At 29.2% G+C, this 21,205-nt stretch overlaps 1 protein-coding gene across 1 annotated transcript; it reads right to left on the reverse strand.

Annotated features, from left to right (window-relative positions):
* Positions 1–17,590: 17,590 nt before the first annotated feature.
* Positions 17,591–20,343, reverse strand: LOC125857470 (subtilisin-like protease SBT1.5). Its single transcript, XM_049537071.1, has one exon. The coding sequence runs from the start codon at positions 20,199–20,201 to the stop codon at positions 17,844–17,846; it is 2,358 nt and encodes a 785-aa protein (XP_049393028.1). The 5' UTR covers positions 20,202–20,343; the 3' UTR covers positions 17,591–17,843.
* Between the last annotated feature and the right edge of the window lie 862 nt (positions 20,344–21,205).

A 21,205-nucleotide genomic window follows, 5' to 3' on the forward strand; every position in this document is an offset into this window, starting at 1 on the left:
TAATGTCATTATAAATATTTCAAGTGCCTGTATGTTGTTATTTTTATGGTGTGCTTGTATTATAATGGAAACTACTATTTCCGTTTTATTTTAAAGGGAAAAAGGTTAAAAATGCCCTCTATTTATCAGAAATGATTTAAAAATATTCTCCTTCCACATATTAGTTTAAAAATGCTCTTAACTTTTTTTAGGTTCAAAAATGTCCTTTAATTAACAGAAATATGACATGAAATTTAACTTTACAAATGATCAATTTCCATTGGTCCACCTAATTTTTTTAATCAAATTAAATAAAACCCACCCACCCATTCCAACACCCAAACCCATTTCTAGTAAGTCTAACCCAAATGTTATCTCTCTTCATTCTTTCTTCTCCTTCCCCTTTCTCCCATCTGCCATTTTAACTTAATTTAATTTTTGTTTTCTTCCTTCAAATTCAATGTTTAAAAATTTATTTGCTTCTCATAATCAAGGCTAATCATGTAATCGCTAGTGAAGATTGATTGCAAATCATTTCATGATGTGGACGCGGATATGTAAATTCCCACCTTGCGGCATCAGTAACCAACAATTTAAAATTTCAACAATATAATATGAGACTTGTTAATACAGTTCTAAACTTATTTTGGTCAAGAAATGGATAAGAAATCTACTATGTAATTTAGTGATTTGAATCTACATTTAGCTGTTATTTTTTGGTTTCAAGCTTTCATTTTAATTTTTGTTTGTTGGGTTGAAAGTTGTTGTTTTTGGCTTAAAATTCACATTTTATTTATCATAGTTGCTGCAATTTAGCTGTTAAAATGCATATTTTAAATGTTGTTTTGTTAAATAGTGCAATTTACTTGATTTTTAGCCAGTTAAGTGCTGCAATTTACTGTTGTATTTGGAATTGAAGTTATTCTTTAAAGAAAGAAAACAAAGGAAGAAGATAGAGCAGAGAAAGGCTTAAAACTGATGGTGAAAATGGGTTTGGGTATTGGGATGGATGGGTGGATTTTTTTATTTGATAAAAAATTAGGTGGACCAATGAAAATTGGTCATTTGTTTAGTTAAACTCCATGTCATATTTCTATTAATTAAAGAACATTTTTGAGCCTAAAAAAAAGGTTAAGAATATTTTTAAATCAATAGTTGGAAGGAGGACATTTTTGAACAATTTCTAATAGATTGAGGGCATTTGACCCATTTCCCTATTTTAAATGACACTTACTTTAAAAAATTATTTTATTAGTTATGTTTTAAAAATTTACAGTTGACTACTGACAATGTATTTAATGATAGTAATAATTTTTATTTCTATTTTTAAAAATAGATAATAAATTAAAATATTTATTTTTGATAACATGACAAATAATATGAAACTTGTAAGCCGATCACGGTCATTTAATGATAGAAAATTTTCAATTGATAGAAATTTTCTTGGGTTTGATTATTTTTAATTGCGTTACAGTTTCATTGTTTAATTACTCCATTCAAATTGTGAATAGTAAACCCATTTCGTTTAGAAAAGTATTTCTAATTTCTCTTGTTCAGAAGTTATTTCCCTTTACCGAGGAGTAATATTTTAACTTTCAAGTCATTTCACATTTTTTTCGTTTCTTATTTCAGTTTTGATTTATATTGAATTTTTTATTAATTCAAATTTACATAAATGTATTAAGATCCGGTCAAGGGAAAATTTTCCTATCATAATTTTTTTTCATATTCAAAATTTTAATTTAAGATTTTTAATCAAGAATAAAATAATCATATTCATTTTACCATAACCTATATTGGTGTGCTTTTAACTGATTCCAGCACTTGTCTAAATGTAATCCGAAGTCAAAAGGGTCATTTTTTTCCTTCAAAAAACAAAAACGGCACATCAAAAAATATTAACCAAAAGGGTTAAATTGCTCCTGATGTAGCAATTTTCTTCTGACAAAAATTGACTGTTAAAAGAAATAAAAATCACTACCTTAGCAGCGATTTTCACAAAAAAAATAAATCATTATTTCTTTAAAAACGCTGCTATATAGCAGCGTTTTTATATAAAAAAAAAATTAAAAGTGAAAGCAGCGATTTTTTGTTAAGGAATTAAAAAAAAATCATAAAGAACAAGTTTTAAATTACATAAATTATCGGCGGCAGCCATTTAAAAAGAAAACAAGTTTTTTAAACAATTTTAATTTTTTTCTTTTAATTTTCATTAAAATCTCTGAAAGGATAAAGATTTTTTCAAAAAAAGTTTTTTATGAAAATCGCTGTCTTCAGTTTAATTTTTTAATTTTTTTTTATTAAATTCTCTGCAAGGATAGAATTTTTTATTTTTTTAAAAAAATAATTTCTTAAACAAAATCGCTGCTATAACAGCGATATAACTTCAAAACTTTTTTAAAAAAAATTTCTTAAACAATTTTACTTTTTTATATATAAAAAAATGCTGCTTATAGCAACGATTTTAAAGAAATTTTTATTTTTGAGAAAATCGCTGCGTTTCGCAGCGATTTTTATTTCTTTGTCAGAACAAAATCACTCCGTCAGGAGATATTTACCTTTTGGTTAATTTTTTTTTTTTTATGTGTCGTTTTTGTTGTTTGAAAAAAAAAAAAGTTGCCCTTTTTGCTTCGGACTCCAAAAAATAGTGTCACACTTTGCTTACATGCCTTTAAGATTTACTCCCTCTGTCCCTAATTACTTTTCTACTTTTGAATTGACACACCTATTAAGAAAATAATTAATGATATAGCGAGTTTACCATTTTACTCATATTAATTATGAAGTGGATGAAAAGTTCTACATTTTTCAAAGTAATTAGTCATTTAATTGAGGGTATAATAGGTAAAAAAATTGTTCTTTCTTGATTTGTCAAAATGGACAAGTAATTAGGAACAATTATAAAAGAAAAAGTGGACAAGTAATTAGAGACAAAGGGAGTACCATTTATCGTAAATGTATTCTTTTATCGAACACTACGAAAAAAAATTCTTTTACTGTAAAATACTTTTACAAAATATACAGTTTCTATAAATAGTAGCCTTCTTCGCATCAAAACAAACTACAGGTCAGACATCGTAACTTATAGCGTTACTATTTGAGTTTTGTACATATTTACGCAAATGCCAAGTATATCATACTAGTATACTATGTTGTAAAGACAAAATTGAAAGTTGGTATATTTGCTCAATTTACGAGAATAAAATGCTACTTATTTCAACGGTGGGACTTATTGTTTGATTTAACTAGCTTCCCAATTGTTGAACGTGTTTATTTTTTTAAGCAAAAAATAATAATTATTTTAGTGAATGAATATGTTTGACTAAGTTTTTGATAAATAAGTTGACGTTTGGTCATAAATTATGAGATATTTTGAAAAAACCTCTTCAAATATTTGTTTGATTATAAAATTTAATTAAATTTTCAAAACTTAAAAAAAAATAAAAATCAAATAAAATGTATTTTCAAAAACTTTGACTTGAGAGACACAATCGTTCGAGTTTAAACTTCAAAATTATGTGTTAAATACAAGAGCTAACTATTTTTTAATAGTAGCAGTAATTCGTTTGTTTTTCGTCTTTCAAGTAGGGGTGTGCACTCAGTTTTTCGATTTGGTTTTACACTATTCGGTTTGGATTTTCGATTTTTGGTTTTGTAAAAGTGTAACCCAATCGGATCCAAAATAAATTTGGTTTGGTTTGGTTTTCCTCTATTCGGTTCGACTTTTTTCGGTTTGGTTATTCGGTCATGTCAATAATTAATAACATATATAACCAAAGTAATAATATTTAATCCCTTAAATATACTTTCTAATATAAATCATAAGTAAAACTTAAAATACAATACTTATAAGTATACCAATTATAGATGTAATTCAAACATAAAATATAAGTGTAATCATCATGAAAGTTAATAACCAAAAAGGGACAAAAGTGGTTAACTCCAACTTAATTCTAAGCCTAAACATTATATATATATATATATATATATATAAATCGATTTTTTTAGGTTTTTTGATTTTTAATTTTTAAAATTTGAAACCAAACAAAGTAATTTATTAATCCAAAACCAATCCGAAAAACCAAAAAACCAATTCAAAAATAATTTTGGTTTGATTTGATTTGGTTATTCGGTTTAATCCGAATAGTGCACACCCCTACTTTCAAACACGAGCTGAAAAAAGTAATTTCTCCCAAAAACAAAATACTTTCATTTTTAGGACAAAATTATCCAATTAAAAATTTATATATAACAAATTAAAATAAGTAGTTATTTTTTTTCTAATTTAACACTCACATGTATTCTTTTAAAATACGGAAAAGGGCCAAAAATATTCCTGAAGTACAAGAAAAGGTCTAAAAACACCCTTCATCCATCTTTTGATCTAATAATACCTTCTACTCATCTTTTTGGTCTAAAATTACCCTTCCATCCACCTTTTTGCTCACTTATACCCTTACAACTAACAACCCTCTCTCTCTTTTTTAATTACTTATTATGTGTCATTTTCTTATTGAATGAAATAAAAATCCACCTCTATTAATTTTCCCCCATAATTTATCCAAATCAAAAGAATATATCTTTTCAAGATCCACAAAAAATATTTTTTAAAATTTAGTAATTTCTATTTTCTATAGCTTTTTTCCAAAAAAAAAAATTGTTTTAGATAATTAAAATATTTTAAAAAATATTAGTCATGGCACAATTACAGAGACATAATATATTAATATAAATCCTAAAAAAAAGTTGTTCCAGTTGGTGCACCAGTCCAAGATTTGATCACTAATGACGCGGACAACAAGATTATTAGTCAAAAAAATTAAATGATCTTTTTTATTAAAAAAAAAGAAGATAGACATTTTTTTAGGATTTATATTAATATATTATGCCCCTGTAATTGTGGCATGACTTGTATTTTTAAAAATATTTTAATTATCTAAAACAATTTTTTTTTGGAAAAAAGCTATAGAAAATAGAAATTACTAGATTTAAAAAAATATATTCTTGGATCTTGAAAAGATTATATTGTTTTGATTTGGATAAATTATGGAAAAAAATTAATAGAGATGCATTTTTATTTCATTCAATAAGAAAATGATACATAATAAGTATTTAAAAAAAAGAGAGAGAGGATTGTTAGTTGTAAGGGTATAAGTGAGCAAAAAGGTGGATGGAAGGATAATTTTAGACCAAAAAGATTAGTAGAAGGATATTTTTAGACCAAAAGATGAATGGAGGGTATTTTTAAACCTTTTCTTGTACTTCATGGGTATTTTTGACCCTTTTCCGTTTAAAATATTAGCAAAAACACATATTTGATGACTCAACCAAACATGAACTGCTATTATTTCACAATAATTTTCCGTAAAACCCTTTAAAAAAATCTTATCGAAATAAATTGATTTTAGTAATTTGACAAAAAAAGGTATATGTGTAATGTGTTGGCCGGCTAATAATAATTAGGAAAAATCACCCCATATACACATTTAAGAGTAAATATTACGAGTTTTAAACCTACTTTTAAAAAATTCTTGATTATAACAGAATATTTACTGGTTATGATATATCAATTAAAATTATTTTTATTTTAAATTTAAATTATATTTATTTAATAAATCATTAATATATTTATAGGTTTTTAATATTAATTAATAATAGGTAATTAATTTGTTTTTTACTTCCTTTTTTAAAAAGAAAATGTCAGTTACCCAAATTTAGAGATTTACTCAATATATTTTCCTTGTTTACCATTACCCTCACCAATCGTACACCCCCCTCACCCCCACCCCCACACGTTTCTTCACTCACACACACCTCAACCCACCACCCACACTATCATTCTCTCTCCATTGTTTCTCATCTTCTCCAAAATAAAACCGCCAAAATCCACCAACACTCCAAAATCAAACCGATTAATCATGTCTAAGAAATCGATGGAAACTCCAAGAAAGAGCCCCAAATTTGATGAAACCTTAATCGATGATGCTCATGCTCCATCCTTTTAACATACTGTCTGAAGATGGCGCGATCAACGAAAGTGAAGTTACGGGGACAGTTGCTAGCAAATATGGTGGACCTCGGCTAGCAAAAGAACACGTTCCGGATACAATTGATTATCCTACACCAATACCACCGATTAAAAAGTCGAAATAGTTGATTGGATAATTTTTTTCTGTTTAGCGTTTGGATAATTTTTTCATGTTTAACTTTTGAATAATTCTTTACCGTTTAAGTATTTGATGATATATACTACAATATGTTATCAAAACAATTGATTGCACCTTTTTATTCTTGTTTGAGTGTTATAAAATAGTTAACACTGTGCACATAGTGTCTGATATGAAATTTTTTTTATAATATTTGGGTTTCATAAGTTCAGAACAAAATTACTATACATAATTCATACAGTTCGGATACACTATCTTTTAAGCAGTAATGTGTATATTGAATGTATGAAACAGGTATGAAATACCAGTTATATCAATATGATTATGAATTTACTATTAAAAACGCAAATTGTGTTTTCATTGTTTTCTTATTTTAGTTTGAATTAAAAGTAATTATTATGTGTATGACCACATCTTAAATTAGTCACTAATATATACAATATCTTAAATATGAGACAATTTTAAATATAAACAATTTGACAGATTTGGTATTATTGAATAGTGTATAAATAAAAAATTCTTATAGAATGCATTATGTATGATTAATCAATGATCAGTGTATGCGTCTGTCTTATTTTCTCATGAATTAAATATGCTTAATATATGTATGACCAACCATAAAACAAGTGTTTGAATTAACTACATAATTAACTTTTTATAAGTAGTCCAAATATATACAATACATTTAAATCTAGAACAAATTTTAGAAACAACTGTATGAAATTTGTGTACTTAATGAATGAATCTTGAATAAATTGAAACACATATAAAAAAAACCAGTGATTAAACCATAAAAACAATGTTTGAATTAATTACATAATTAACTTTTTATAAGTATTACTAATATTTACAATACATTTATCACCCCTAAAATTAGTGTTTGAATTACATAAATATGCTTAATATATGTATGCCCAACCATAAAAATAGTGTTTGAATTAACTACATAATTAACTTTTTATAAGTAGTCCTAATATATACAATATATTAAATCTGGAACAAATTTTAGTAACAACTGTATGAAATTTGTGTACTTAATAAATGAATCTTGAATAAATTGAAACACATAAAAAAAAACAATGGATTAAACCATAAAAATAGTGTTTGAATAAATTACGTAATTAACTTTTTATAAGTATTACTAATATATACAATACATTTAATTAGGAACAATTTTTATTAACAACTTTATGAATTTTGTGTATTGAATGAATGAATCTTGTATAAATTGAAACACATATAAAAAAACTAAATTTATAAGAGTATGCATTTTGTATGATTACTGAATGAATAAACTAAGTTATGCACAATGAATATTTAGTAAAGAAATCCAAATTAACTTTCTTTTGATCTAAGAAAACACGCACACCAACATCATTGTGTATTCTAACAGGTGGGCATCGATCATCTACTAAATATTTTATCTCTAAATCATTTATATTAGTATCTATCATAAGCTGTGATGTTATCACGCTTAATAGACCACTATAAAGACTAGAAGAATCATATAAAACCCCTTCCATTTGAAAATTCACATAATGCCCTGTTTCATTAAAAAAAAAAGGTATCAAATTATAAACAAACAATTCGAAATACAAATATTATTCAGATAGACAGAATATTACAAAACAGTTTTTATATTTAATTAAACAAACAATTCTTACAAATATCATTCAAATAGTACATTCCAAGCACTTTCATACTACTATAATACATAAATCATACATCAAATACTTATTTAATAACAAAAAACTTTATCCACAAATGTCTACATAAAATTTCACCATCAATACACCATTAAAAAAACTTTTCATGCATTTCGTCAGACACGACTACAAACAAAATTCATACTTTCTTAATATACATTTCATGCACATGTCACAAAGACAGCTTATATCATATCAACATTCAAACACACTTAATACACATTTCATACAACAATTACTCACTCATTACAAATACATTTTTTTAATCGTACCAGATAATTAATTTCTAACTCACTAATTTCTTCAGCGATGACAACATCTAATATGATCCAGTAAAATTTAGAATTTAATACCAACTAAAACCACTTGTCATACAATTTGTCAAAAAATCCAAATAATTTTGTTTACATATAACTTAACACATTTTTCTTACAGATTTCTTTCCAAAAATTCTATTAAATTCATTCGCAAATATACAATCACTTTATAATTTAAGAAAAAATACACAAAACAATCACAAAAACTTAAAATCACTAATATCATACATTTTACAACATTTTCAGTTAAACAAAATAATTTTTCGTTTCAACTCAACTTAAAAACAAACAATAAACAATACTAAATACTTACCCGAATGATCCCATCTTCCACCGTGTTTAATTAAAATTGATACGCAATTATCCATATCAATAAAATTAATTTTTTCAATGAAAAAAATATTCAATTATTCGTTCCTGAGATTTATTTTTTTTGGATGAAGAATGAAGAGAGAGAAACTTTGATGAAAAGAAGGAAATGATCTGATTAGATTTAATTTTAACATAATTGAGTTAATTAAGGATAAAAAATAATGTTAATTTGGTTGGATTGCTTATTTAGTGCTAATCATTAATTATCTATAATAATTTCAAATTAAATAACAACCCACAAATTCAATCTTTTAATTTATTGTTTTTTAATTCCGTTTTTAAAAAAACAATTTTGTTTATTTTTCTTTTACAATTTTTTTCCAATTAATAAAACATTTCTCTTTTGGTGAATTTGTTAAAACCTGAAATTGTAAATGCTATAACTTGAAACTGAAACTCTACTGCTATAGCTCCAAAATAATACTATAATATATGTTATATATGAAATTTTCGCTAATAATTACAATCATCGATCAATATACAAATAACACATATTAATTACATATAAAAACACTTAGTTTTATGTAGAGTATTACATTTGATATATTAAAATATACATTTATCGAACATTATTACGATACATAAACATGACCCTTAACTTGACGTCAGTTGACAATTATGACCTTTAACTTTGGATGTGCACAGGTAGGCACTTAAACTTGTATAAAATTGAACAAATAGACACATTTGTCCTACATGACACCCTATATGACAATTTTGTGTCCTACGTGGCGTCCTATGTGTAATATACCATGTAGGATAAGTGTGTCTACTTGTTCGATTTTATACAAGTTTAAGTGTCAACTTATGCATACTCAAAGTTAGAAGACATGGTTGTCTGTTAAAGCCAAGTTAAGGGTTATATTTATGTATTATGCCTATAATATTACAACTCATTTAAATAGAACATGAAAGTTGGTGTGTAAATGTTCTAGAGGGTAGAGTGTCATTACATCAATAATATTAGAATGTTTTAGAGTAGCCAAGACATTCAACAATGGGTACACTAACCATGAAAAGAGGGACCAACGATGGTATCATCATTGTGGTGGAGTGATGAGTGTTTTTTTATCCTTAATTGAATGTTTTATCTCACTGGAGAGTTATATTTATTATGAAGCGACTTTTCAACGTAAATTTAAATTTAATCAAACTTTAATATAAATACTAAACATCTAATGAAAAAAAAAAATCATGAAAAGAGGGATCATGTTGGGCACAAGACTTGATTAAGACTTTTCCACCGTGGTAGGTTAACGTTACAACTTTCTTTTTTTAGCAATATTACCAACTTGTGGAGTAGATACATAGAATATAACCAAATTTGACCGAATGAACCAACATCTACTTTTCTTCAATTACCTAAACTTATTCATAGCTTTTACCGTATCGGTGATTGGACTTTGAAATAGATTTGCCATTTCAAGGATGGACGGCGAACTTTTACTTACATATACAAAAATTAAGGATAAATTTACCTTAATTAGCGGAATAATCTATTTTATTTTTAAAAAGCAACACTAATTCTTCCTCTTTTTTTTAAAAAATTTGGTAATAATATATAATTTGCTAAAAACAAATAAAACAATATACATTTTTGTTGTACGTATTTTATATGTTACTTGTATATATTTTGTACGTTGTGGGTATGTCAATGTATGTATTGGACATAAAAATAATATATATTCGACATACAAAATAAAAACAACTTATTGTTTATGTTTTTCTTTGAGTTTCAATTCGAAATTTCGCAAAACCCATCTCTCATTTTTTTTTCCTATTATTTAATTATAATGATGATGTATTGCTATATCTTGCAATTAAGTGTAAGTATTCTAAATAATTGTAATTAGTAGATCTTAAAAATAACTTATTCCTATAAATGTATGTTTGTTTTACTTTGGGTAAATTGTAAATGTAGCTTGATTATTCCCACTTGTTAATGCCATGAAGAAGCACGTGTTGAAATGTATCGTATTGTCAAGTTGTCATCAAGTACTAAATGGTCAATTGTATTTAGTACAGTAATACTATTTACGAATATGTGCCTGTGTCATGCACGTACATGACGTGGATTATATTGCGCAACGTCTGAATTTTTTCGAACCCTCTTCAATTAAAAATAATTATATATAATTTTAATTAACCTGACTTATAAAAAGACTTTTTATTCAAATAATACAATACACAAAATTACCCTTAAACTTCTTTTGAAAAAAATTCTTACCCACTTAAATTTTGTGAGTGATTCTTTAACCTTATACACTTATTTAAAGTGAAATTAATAGCCTTGAATTTTTAAAACCGATCTAAATATATATGCCCTCTTTAACATAAGAAAATGAAATAGTAGTAATTTGTCTGATCCTTTTTCCTCGTACGGTCCTTGTTTATTCTTTTAGCGTTCTAGAATCTCCCCCTTCGTCCGCTCTAGTACTAGTTTGATCATGTTTTTATTGAACACTATTCATTCAAAGGAGAACATTATTTTCTTTACCAACCATTTATATGAATATTCAATTATTTAATAAACTAACTCTATAATACTTGTAGGTGTGGTACGACCGAATGCAGAAGGTTTTTTTTTTTTTTGGAAGAAAGTAAAAGTGGAGAGTATTACTTTTGTTCATTTTTATTTATTATATATTAGCTTGACACATTTATTAAGAAGTAATGAATATGATGATCATTTAATTATATCACTTTTTAAATTTAATATATGCAGTATCGAAAATAACTTAGTGATATTTTAAAATAGATATAAAAAATATTAATTTTAATATAATAAACAAATAAAAATAAACGAGTAAGTACGTAGTATTTGAGTCTTGGGGTTGAAAATATTGGTCGTGCATTGGCTGACATACATATAAAAACAAGTCAGGAAAGAAAGGGGTAAGGGGGGAGCATCTTCTGTAAACGCGGAAAAGAACTTATGTATACGATAAAATATTTACCTTATACTATTCTATTTTGGTTTGAAATTATAATCATTTAAAGTTGAATTATTGCCATATTTGTAAGTTTTTCATTTTAGGCAGGGGAAACAGTCTCAAGTTAAATAGTTGAAAATGAGAAAGATATTTTTGGGATGATTTAGCTCAATTAGTGCCAAATTAATAATTTGATGAGATAAATATGGAAATTATAGATTAATTATGGTAGGATAATAACATATTTATTACGTTTATTCCTTTTAGTATATCATACATTTAAATATTAAAATGGAAATTAAAATGAGGATGTGACAAAAAAAAAGGAAGGTACTATATCAACAAAAAAGGAGATATAAAGGAAAGTGCACGCCTTTCTTGATGACCCGAAACACGAGCTATGTTAAATGACTTTACATTTCATGCCTCATCTTCAGCCGTTGAGACGGTTCATAAATCAATCCCAATGAATTATTTTTTTTTATCATATTTTATTTTGTACTGAAAAAATATTAAATAAAGTATAATTTGAGTAAATTATCACTATATTTGTAAATAAAGATAAAAATCAAAACAAAGTTATGTATATTTTATTTTGAATTATATATACTTCATAAGGACGATAAGTAAAATGGATGTCACTCTTCAATTTATGGGCGATTGGTTGATGAGTGCGTCTTGCATTGTCTGTTTGTACACTACTTTATGCACAAGACGCCACCCTGCTTAATTTCCACGTACTCTGCACTCTGCAGGCTTTTCGTCTTTGTTTGTTCAACAAACGTAACACTAAATAATGGTTCAATGTATTTCTAAAATGATAAGAAGCTTAAAATTTAGAAGAAAGAGGCATAGATAATATGAAAAGTATATTATTATATATATATAAAAAGAAAGTATTAGAGTTCAAGTCCACTCCAACAAAATTTAGTATTTACTCTTGACATATTTTATCTAGAAAATAACGGATCACTAATATTGTATGACTAGAACAAACTACAAGAAAACTATGAATTACATGGAGATTTTCCTAGGAATTAGTATGAAAATTTGGAGGAAAATAAGTTTTCTACAAATTTTCATTCTATTTCCCAGAAAAAACTATACAATAATTATTAAATCCAAATTAAGCTTCACCATTATATGAGCTTCCCTTAATAATCTAATACTCTCTTTTATACAATACCAACCTTCTTTTAATTATATGCACATTGTAGTTGTTAGTGTGCACAAAGATGACGATTAAAGGCTCATATTTATAGTTAGTTAGCATATGATTAAATAAAATGAATAAGATGATAGTGAATTATTCTCTCCCTTACATGTTAGTTATCCATATTTTTAAAAATAGTTATTCCAAATTATTTATCAATTTACAAAATCAAGTTAGAATTAATTAAATTCTCCCTTTCCTTACTATTTTTTTTTAAAAAAAATGAAACAAGTTTGTAAAGTTTTAAAGAAGTTTTTTAGGGGTAAATTGATAAAACTATTCTTTATATTTTTATAATTTTTTGAAGCATGTAAAGGAAAAAATGAACAACTAATTTGCGATGAAGAAAGTAATAAATTAGTAAAAACACGTGATAGTGAATAGAAAATTATAACAAAGCAAAAATAAAAGGATTTATCCTAGTATTAAATCTAGTGAATCTAAGTTCAAGAGAACCATAAGCCAAATAATAGATGGGCATTAATTTCTTAAAATAACATAGTTGACTTATATCTATTTAGAAGCTCAAGGCCAACAACACTAATAATGAATCATATCCATATCAACATACACGTAACTTGTAAGCAATCGTCTTCAATTCTTGTGTTGAATGCTTGTTCAGCCGATTCAAAGTTTTTAGACGCAAAGGTATTAGAATATTTAAATTTAATGATTTGTAAAATAATAAAATTCTCACACAATTAACTTTAGCTGCTTCTTGAAACACAATATATAATAATATATTCAACTATATATGTGGCCTTTACTGTTTTTTTTTCTTCTCTAGATCTTATCGTATTACTGTTATTTTTTCAACTCTACAATATTTAACATCTTAAATCACCTTGAAAAAATAGTGAAAAACTATAAAAGAAGATTGATATATACAAAATTACATTTCTTATACGACAAAATATGTCGGCATGAATATATAAGATGGGACGTTAGAGAACAAGAGGTAACCATAATTAATGTGAATTATTGGTACATATTACATTAGAAAAACGTACAGCCTGTTCGTATTTGGTACACAGACGTACAGTTTGTTGCTAAATTTTGTTATATTTTGCATAAGCTAACATACCTTTTACTTCCAATATGAGGTCAGAAAATTAGCTTTATATGTATTTATATTATATATATCTAGAATATAAAAAGAAAAAGCAATCTAGCACAATAAGCTGAAATTTAAAATTTAAGTTTTTACGTTCTTGATTCGAAAAATATAGCTTACTAGGCTCTATTAAATAAATGAGTTTTTGTCAAACCTTAGCTTCCCCGCTAACGGTAGAATGAAGCAAAGGAAGGGAAGATTCTTGAACGAAAATATGTCGATCAACATAAGAGGACAATTTCATATTCGCCAGTGATAAACAAATCAGTTAATTAATAATATATGGGAGAAAATTATTTATAAAATTGTTCAATGCATCTAGGCATACTATTGGCAGACATGATTGTTACTTATAGTTATAAAAAACAAAAACAATATAGCAAGTTGTTTCTGTACTATGCACACCAATTCTTGAAAATCATTACACACGTAAGGTAATGGAATTTTTTTCTTTTTATTGTTGTATCAGTCACCACATATTCTTTTGATCGTGTCTGAGAGGGCCGCTAAAAACAAGTCACGTTGTGTACACAAAAGCGTTATTATCCAAATTTTAATTACTTCATTCATCCTAATTTATACCATACTTTTCATTTTTTGAGAGTCAAATAATTTAAATTTAATTCGGAATTTAATTTTATATATTTATAAATAACGTAAAATGTACTATAAGTCATAATAATTGACAAATTTATTTATTTAAAAGATTATATAAAAAAGTATACGATAGAAAATAAATTTATTTAAATCTCAAAATATAAAAGGTGCCTCATTACGAAGAGAGTGTTATTTTTTACGAGTTGCCATGTTAATATTGGGTCTACAACTTCCTAGTTTTTTCTTCGGAAACATCATTCATAGTCTTATGAGGTAGGGAAATAAATATATTAGATTCCACTAAATATGTTACTCATTATTATTATTGTTATTGCCAACAATATACAAGTATTAAAATTTAGAAAACATTATTTATCATCAAATTGATTGTCCGTATTTTAATGAATATGCATGTGTCCCCAAGTGGAAGGTGGCTAGGCAGTGACATACATTTTTTCCTAACAATATTTATTAATTTGTTATTTGTTGGAGAGAAATAATAGCCCCAATTTATATTGTCCTCTTTACCCAACAAAAAACGTTTACCTCTAAACTAAAATACACATGCAGTGATGAAATGTTCAAAGGACCAATAATAAATGTAGCAGGATTATATTGGACATATATCTGAAACAAAATTAACAAGGTCAAATTAGTGGCAATAAGGTTAAAAGACAAGTGGCCAAGTGATTTCTGTATATATTTCTAAGAGAATTTTAACAACGTCATTAATTGATTATCTGAATTTAACTTTATTAGTGAGAGTTTGATTTCATTGAAATGTAAATTGGGCGAGACGTGATTTGGGACCCGCTAAGATTTTGACCCCCATTTACCCTACCTTATTGTCAACCCTATGATTTCAGAAGCATATCATGCATATATATTATTTTTTGGATAAGTGAAATTTAAGAATTAATTAGTTGTTAATGGTGCAAGTTGGGAAATTAGCTAAACTTTTCTTGTTGGGTAGATGATCAATTTCTCTAAATTACCACTTGTCCAATGGAATATATTTAAAACATTTTATTCACTTTCGATCCTATATAACGTGAATCTTACACAATGTAGATACAATGTTTATTTTTGATTCTTAACACAAATCTTATAGTGTAGATACAATGTTTATTTTAAAAGTTTTTTAAGAAATAAAGTGAAAGTGATTGCCATTTATTTCGTAGTGTATCTTTCACATTATATTCTTTACTCCTTTGGCCCCTTCCAAGATAAAAAGGAGGAAAAAACATCAAGTTGTTGCCCTAGTAGAAACTATAATAATATTTCGATTTCATAAAGATATATAATGGAGATATTTACCTATTAAAATATTTGGAAATTTCACTGTTCTTTTGTACTCTTCATGGACCACTTACAATAATTTGTTTGTCCATATGAACTGATGAACTTGATAATTCTGATTTTAGTTTTGACATGTCATAAACTTAAGGACTTAACATTTTTATATCTTTATTTAGATTTGGTTCCTATTATTTTCCGATAAAATTAAACTCGTGTCTAATATTTAACTGATTTATATTAGGATATCATCTAACTTTGTAGTAACTTATGGATTTCACACTTCGATTTAACATTTTGTCATAAGATATATTTTCAATTCATAAAAAATGATCTCTAAGCCGTGGTTTAAAAAGTTCATATGTTGTAAGAAAATAAAAGCAGTTATTTACTAAACATTCGTGGTTTAAAAAGTTCAAATGTTGTAAGAAAATAAAATCAGTTATTTACTAAACATTTGTGACACTAACAACAATTTCTGTAATTATCTATTTATCATGGATTGGGGAGAAATTAATGAGTAACATTATATTCAAATTTAATCCCCATTTTATCTGGGCTTGGGCAATAACGGATTTAGTCGTGCTTCAAATGTTAGTTATTCATGTGGGCCTGAGTTTACAGAATAATCGGCCCACTCTAATTGGACTGTTAGTTCACCGTTGTGGCCTTCCACATTTCTTTGCTGAAGTTAGGGTTGTTGCATAAAAATTCTACTTAATAATTTACTCGACTCTTCAAAAATGTTGTTGTATCTGTATCTGATCTCCAAAAATGCACTACTATGAAAGGATTCAACATCTATCCAGCAACATTTTAAAATAGTCTTAGCAGCGTAGATCGATACGACTACTCCTTTTTGACTTGTCGTCATATAAAGTTTAGAAACAAATAAGAGTAATGAATCATTTCCCATCCAACTTTGTAACACAAGGTAATTATATGGCCTATGACAATATCAACGCTAACTCACCTAAACAAATTATTATGAATGGTGGGTGATATTTGTCCCAAAAGAAATATCTAAAAATGTGCTATTATAGCTGGATTAATAAACAACTCGGAGTCATTTGATTGGTGAAATGGAACAAACAAGAATATCATAATCTTCTATGAAATTATTTATAGTCTTTTTTATGGGATGGTTAATTTCATCATTTGAGAGTTAAATAATCATTTTGATCCCACCAATCAAGTGGTCGCTTAGTAATGGACGAACATCAAAGAGACCACTCTAATGACTATGGTTTTGTCGCTTTTGAACATAATTTGCTTGCACGACTCAGAGTTTTGCCAAAGTAGTACATGATTATTTTTTTGTCCTAAGCATTGTCCTATTTTGCCCATGCCAATGTCTTTGTTTTCTTCTAAAAGCTCATCTTATACTATTTTTTACTTTGCAACAGTGCAAAAGCACTCACACATCACCTAACCCAACTTTGCATTGACCAAAATCTCTTTAATATGCTTTTTACTCTCAATCTATTCCATGCACCCAAAAAAGCAGTCAAAATGAATCACCCCCATCCACTTTCTTTTCTGCCTATTCTTTTTCAGTATCTTTAAGAAACTAGAAGCAAAATCCGAATTTTAATTCTTCGAGGCAATTGACATTGCTATTATTCAAGGGTCATCCACAAATATGTCTCGAAAAGTAGTTAAACGTAAATAATGGTGTGGACCTAATACTAATGTACTCGGTCTAGCTCTCTCGATCTTTTGTGCCCTCTCTCTCGATGCTCAAACCCGAAACCTATATTATGAAGCAAGAAGAACATAGCCCCAATTTTATATTGCAACTCCTTAGGTTATATGTTCAAATTCAACTCTCACCCTCAACATAATGCAACATCCAACATTTGTACAAAGGTTTTTTCAACGTCATCAATATATTGCTATAAAGAAACCAAACATAAGATATGATATATGCTTCATCAAAACTCTAGACAAACGCAGCCAAAACTTCATGGCTGAAAGCAAACAACCAACTCCCAACTCTTCTTCACCTTTACAAACATCCTTGTCAACATACATATTAAACATTGTAGTTGCTTATCAACAGAGATAGATCCATATATATATTGTTATACATATACTGTTATCGAGATTCGGTAGCACGAAGAACACTTAATTCCCAAGCGTTTCTTCATCAAAGAGGCTCCTGCATTGTTACAACTATTGGACTTCTCACTTCATGCTTCCCATCTGACCAAACTATTGAGCCACTTTTCACTATGGAACTCCCTGGTGATAGCTTTAGTGCCTCTGCTTGTACTCTCACCAGAAAATTAAGCTTCTGTCCAACTCTTCTAAACGTCAGCTTCTCTGGCTCCACCGTCACCACCATACCCCTCGGTGGTTTCACAATCACGTGGTACACTGAATTGGGATCTCCGACGTTTGTCACAGTCCTAATGAAATGTGTGGACAACTTGTGCTTTCCATATTGTTGGAATACTGCTGAAAGCGAAGGGTAATTCAAATTCCCCACATGGCCTGCTCTTTTTGCCTTGCTACAATCTGAATACTTCCTTGTAACTACTTGAATATTCTTGGTTGTGTAATTGGAATTGCAGAGGAAATCGACGTAGTCATAGGAAGTTAGGTCGTAAATCAAACCAGGGTCCATTGCCTTTTGAGGGTGCACATGTCCTGCTCCAAAATCCATCACAGTCGACGAATTTCGAGTTGATTCATCCATCATAATTTGTCCCCTATTATCCACTGTATAGGCAGTTGTCATCAATGCTGATCTTATAGCTGCTGGGCTCCATCCCGGATGAGCTGCTTTCAACAATGCTCCTAGTCCAGATACATGTGGGCAAGCCATGGAGGTTCCTGATAAAATGTTGAACTCTGTTCGACGCGTATCCCATGGAAGCCCACTGGGTGCAACACCATCGGGCCAAGCTGCAAGGATGTTCACTCCAGGTGCAATCACGTCGGGCTTCAGAATTTCGGGTGACTCTGGGTTAGGTCCTCGGGCTGAAAATGATGCCACTACTGGTGCTGGCCGCACATTTAGAAGAGTACCTCTGAATAAAATGGTCGCCGTTGGCGGTGACTTGGACTTTGATGCTACCGATATGTACTTCCTTATCTCATCACCGGCAGAAGCCCCAACTGCCGTCGCTGGTAACACGTGGCAATCAGCTACTAAACCTTCACCATCGAATACTCCATTGGCTATTATCATCCCCATTCCACCAGCTTTCTTCACCACTAAGCCTTTTGCAGCTCTCGAATTGACGCCTCTGTCACACAATACGATTTTTCCCTGTACATAATTTGGGTTTAATGAACCTTCTAAACACAGTGAAGACGAATACCCATCGCTACCTTCACTTCCGGCGTAAATTAAGTGGTAAAGTCGGTGGGGAGTTAACGCCGGGCCACCATATATGCTCACTCCAGGAATTATCTTACCATTTCCAAGTTTGACGTCAGCAGGAAAATCACGGTCAATTGTTCCGGCACCAACATTGGTGACCCAAGGAGCGACATTGGTTACTGTGAGGCCTCCAGGTCCACCGTTTCCGGCGGAAGCAGAGACGAAGATTCCGGCATCGGTTGCAGCAAAGGCGGCAATGGCGATTGCGTCGAGGTTATAGGGAACAACAACTCCACCAACGCTAAGGGATATGACATGCACACCATCAGCAACGGCGGCGTCAAATGCAGCCAGGATGTCAGCGTCGTAGCAGCCTGAAGACCAGCAAACTTTGTAAGCAGCTAGACGAGCCTTTGGAGCCATCCCAGCAGCAACACCACGAGCGTAACCAAGAGTAGACGCCGGAAATACGTACCTCCCTGCCGCAATTGAAGCTGTATGAGTTCCATGACCATCCGAGTCTCTGGGAGATCGAAACTCCTTAGTTTCATTCATTTTCCCATTTGTAGCCTCATACCCACTGGAAAAATATCTCGCTCCAATCAATTTCCGATTGCATGAAGTCACCGGAAAGTCTCTGCCAGCCACACACTCCCCTTTCCATTTTGCCGGAACTGGACCAAGATCACGATCATGGAAGCTCTTCCTCTCAGGCCAGATCCCAGTATCAATTACTCCAATAACAAGGTCGGACCCATAATCTGATTCCTTGAGCAACCCAGCACTGTCTGCACTACTCAATCCAAGAAATTCAGGGGATCTCGTTGTTTGAACATGCCTAACTTGTTCAGGAATAACAGCCAAAACCCCATTAAAATCCTCAAGCTTCTGAGCATCCAAAGTCGACAATTTAACAGAAAACCCATGAAATACATTACTATAAGTGTGAATAATGCGATTAGCAGCAGCTTCACCAATTTCTAACGATTGGGTATCCGCAGAAAGAGATCTTAGAGCGGACTCGTACCAGTTCTCATGGGTCGGAAATATGGAAGGTTTAGTATCATGTTGGACGTGAACTATGAAAGTTCTAATTGGGTCATTTGCAGTTGATGAAACTGAGCCAGTGAATACTAAAAACGAAAGACAAAAGAAAAGAAATGAAGAAAACGCCATGAAAGAGGTGTCAATTGAGCAGAAAATAGGCGGCAATGGAGTGAAGTTTCATAAGAAGAAGAAGAGTGAAAGTGCAAGTGGTTATAGTGAAAGAAAGGGTAGTGTGGTAGTTTTAGTACACACACGACTGAGCTGGAGAAAATGAGTGGATGGATCTATTGGACCCAACTTAATTCATCATTTTAAAATACTCATATCTTATACTTCTTCGTATTCAAATTATTAGAATTTGTATTAACAATTTAAAATATATTTTGATTATAATCATAATTAACTATACAATTGAAGCTCTTTTTTTTTAAGGGTTTCTATTCAATGATTTATACCTATATCAACTGATTTAGATTCATGTTGAATAAGGTAATTTATGGTTAAGAGAGAAACACTTTTATTCATTATATCTTATTCTTTGATTGTAAATGAACTAATGAAGTTAAAAACTTTATTACAAATCTTCTACTATTATTATTTATATTTAATTTACTTTTTCACTTCTATTTTATTTGGTAGGAGGAGTTGAGGACAATATAATACACAATAATTTACATTAAAAAGTTAGTGATTTTAACTTATTTGGGATTCTATATAGTAGTATTTTTAATATGAATTCTTGAGATTTGCAACAGCGGGGGCCTGGTGTTTTGCTTGGACTTTAACGGCCTCTCATTTCTCTTGTGTTGATAGGGAATTTTATGTTGGTGTTGAATTATGTGGAACCCATAATACCTTTGCATTTTTCTTTATATCAAAGAGACAACAAGTGTCCCCGACCTTTACAAAGAATAAGAGAAGTCAGTATTAACTTTGAAATTTATTGACGTGTTTCTTTTTTTATGACACAAGCTGTAAGTTACTTTCTTTTCTTTTCAAAAACTTACTTTGATATTACACACTTAGTTTTAAATTAAGTGACCTATTTTAACTTGACAAAAAAATTAAGATAGTAAATAAATCTTTTAAATTAAATGATTAAATATATCAAAATTTATGGTAAAAAAATGCTA

The sequence above is a fragment of the Solanum stenotomum genome, chromosome 3, assembly GCF_019186545.1.
Source record: "Solanum stenotomum isolate F172 chromosome 3, ASM1918654v1, whole genome shotgun sequence".
Taxonomy (NCBI): domain Eukaryota; kingdom Viridiplantae; phylum Streptophyta; class Magnoliopsida; order Solanales; family Solanaceae; genus Solanum; species Solanum stenotomum.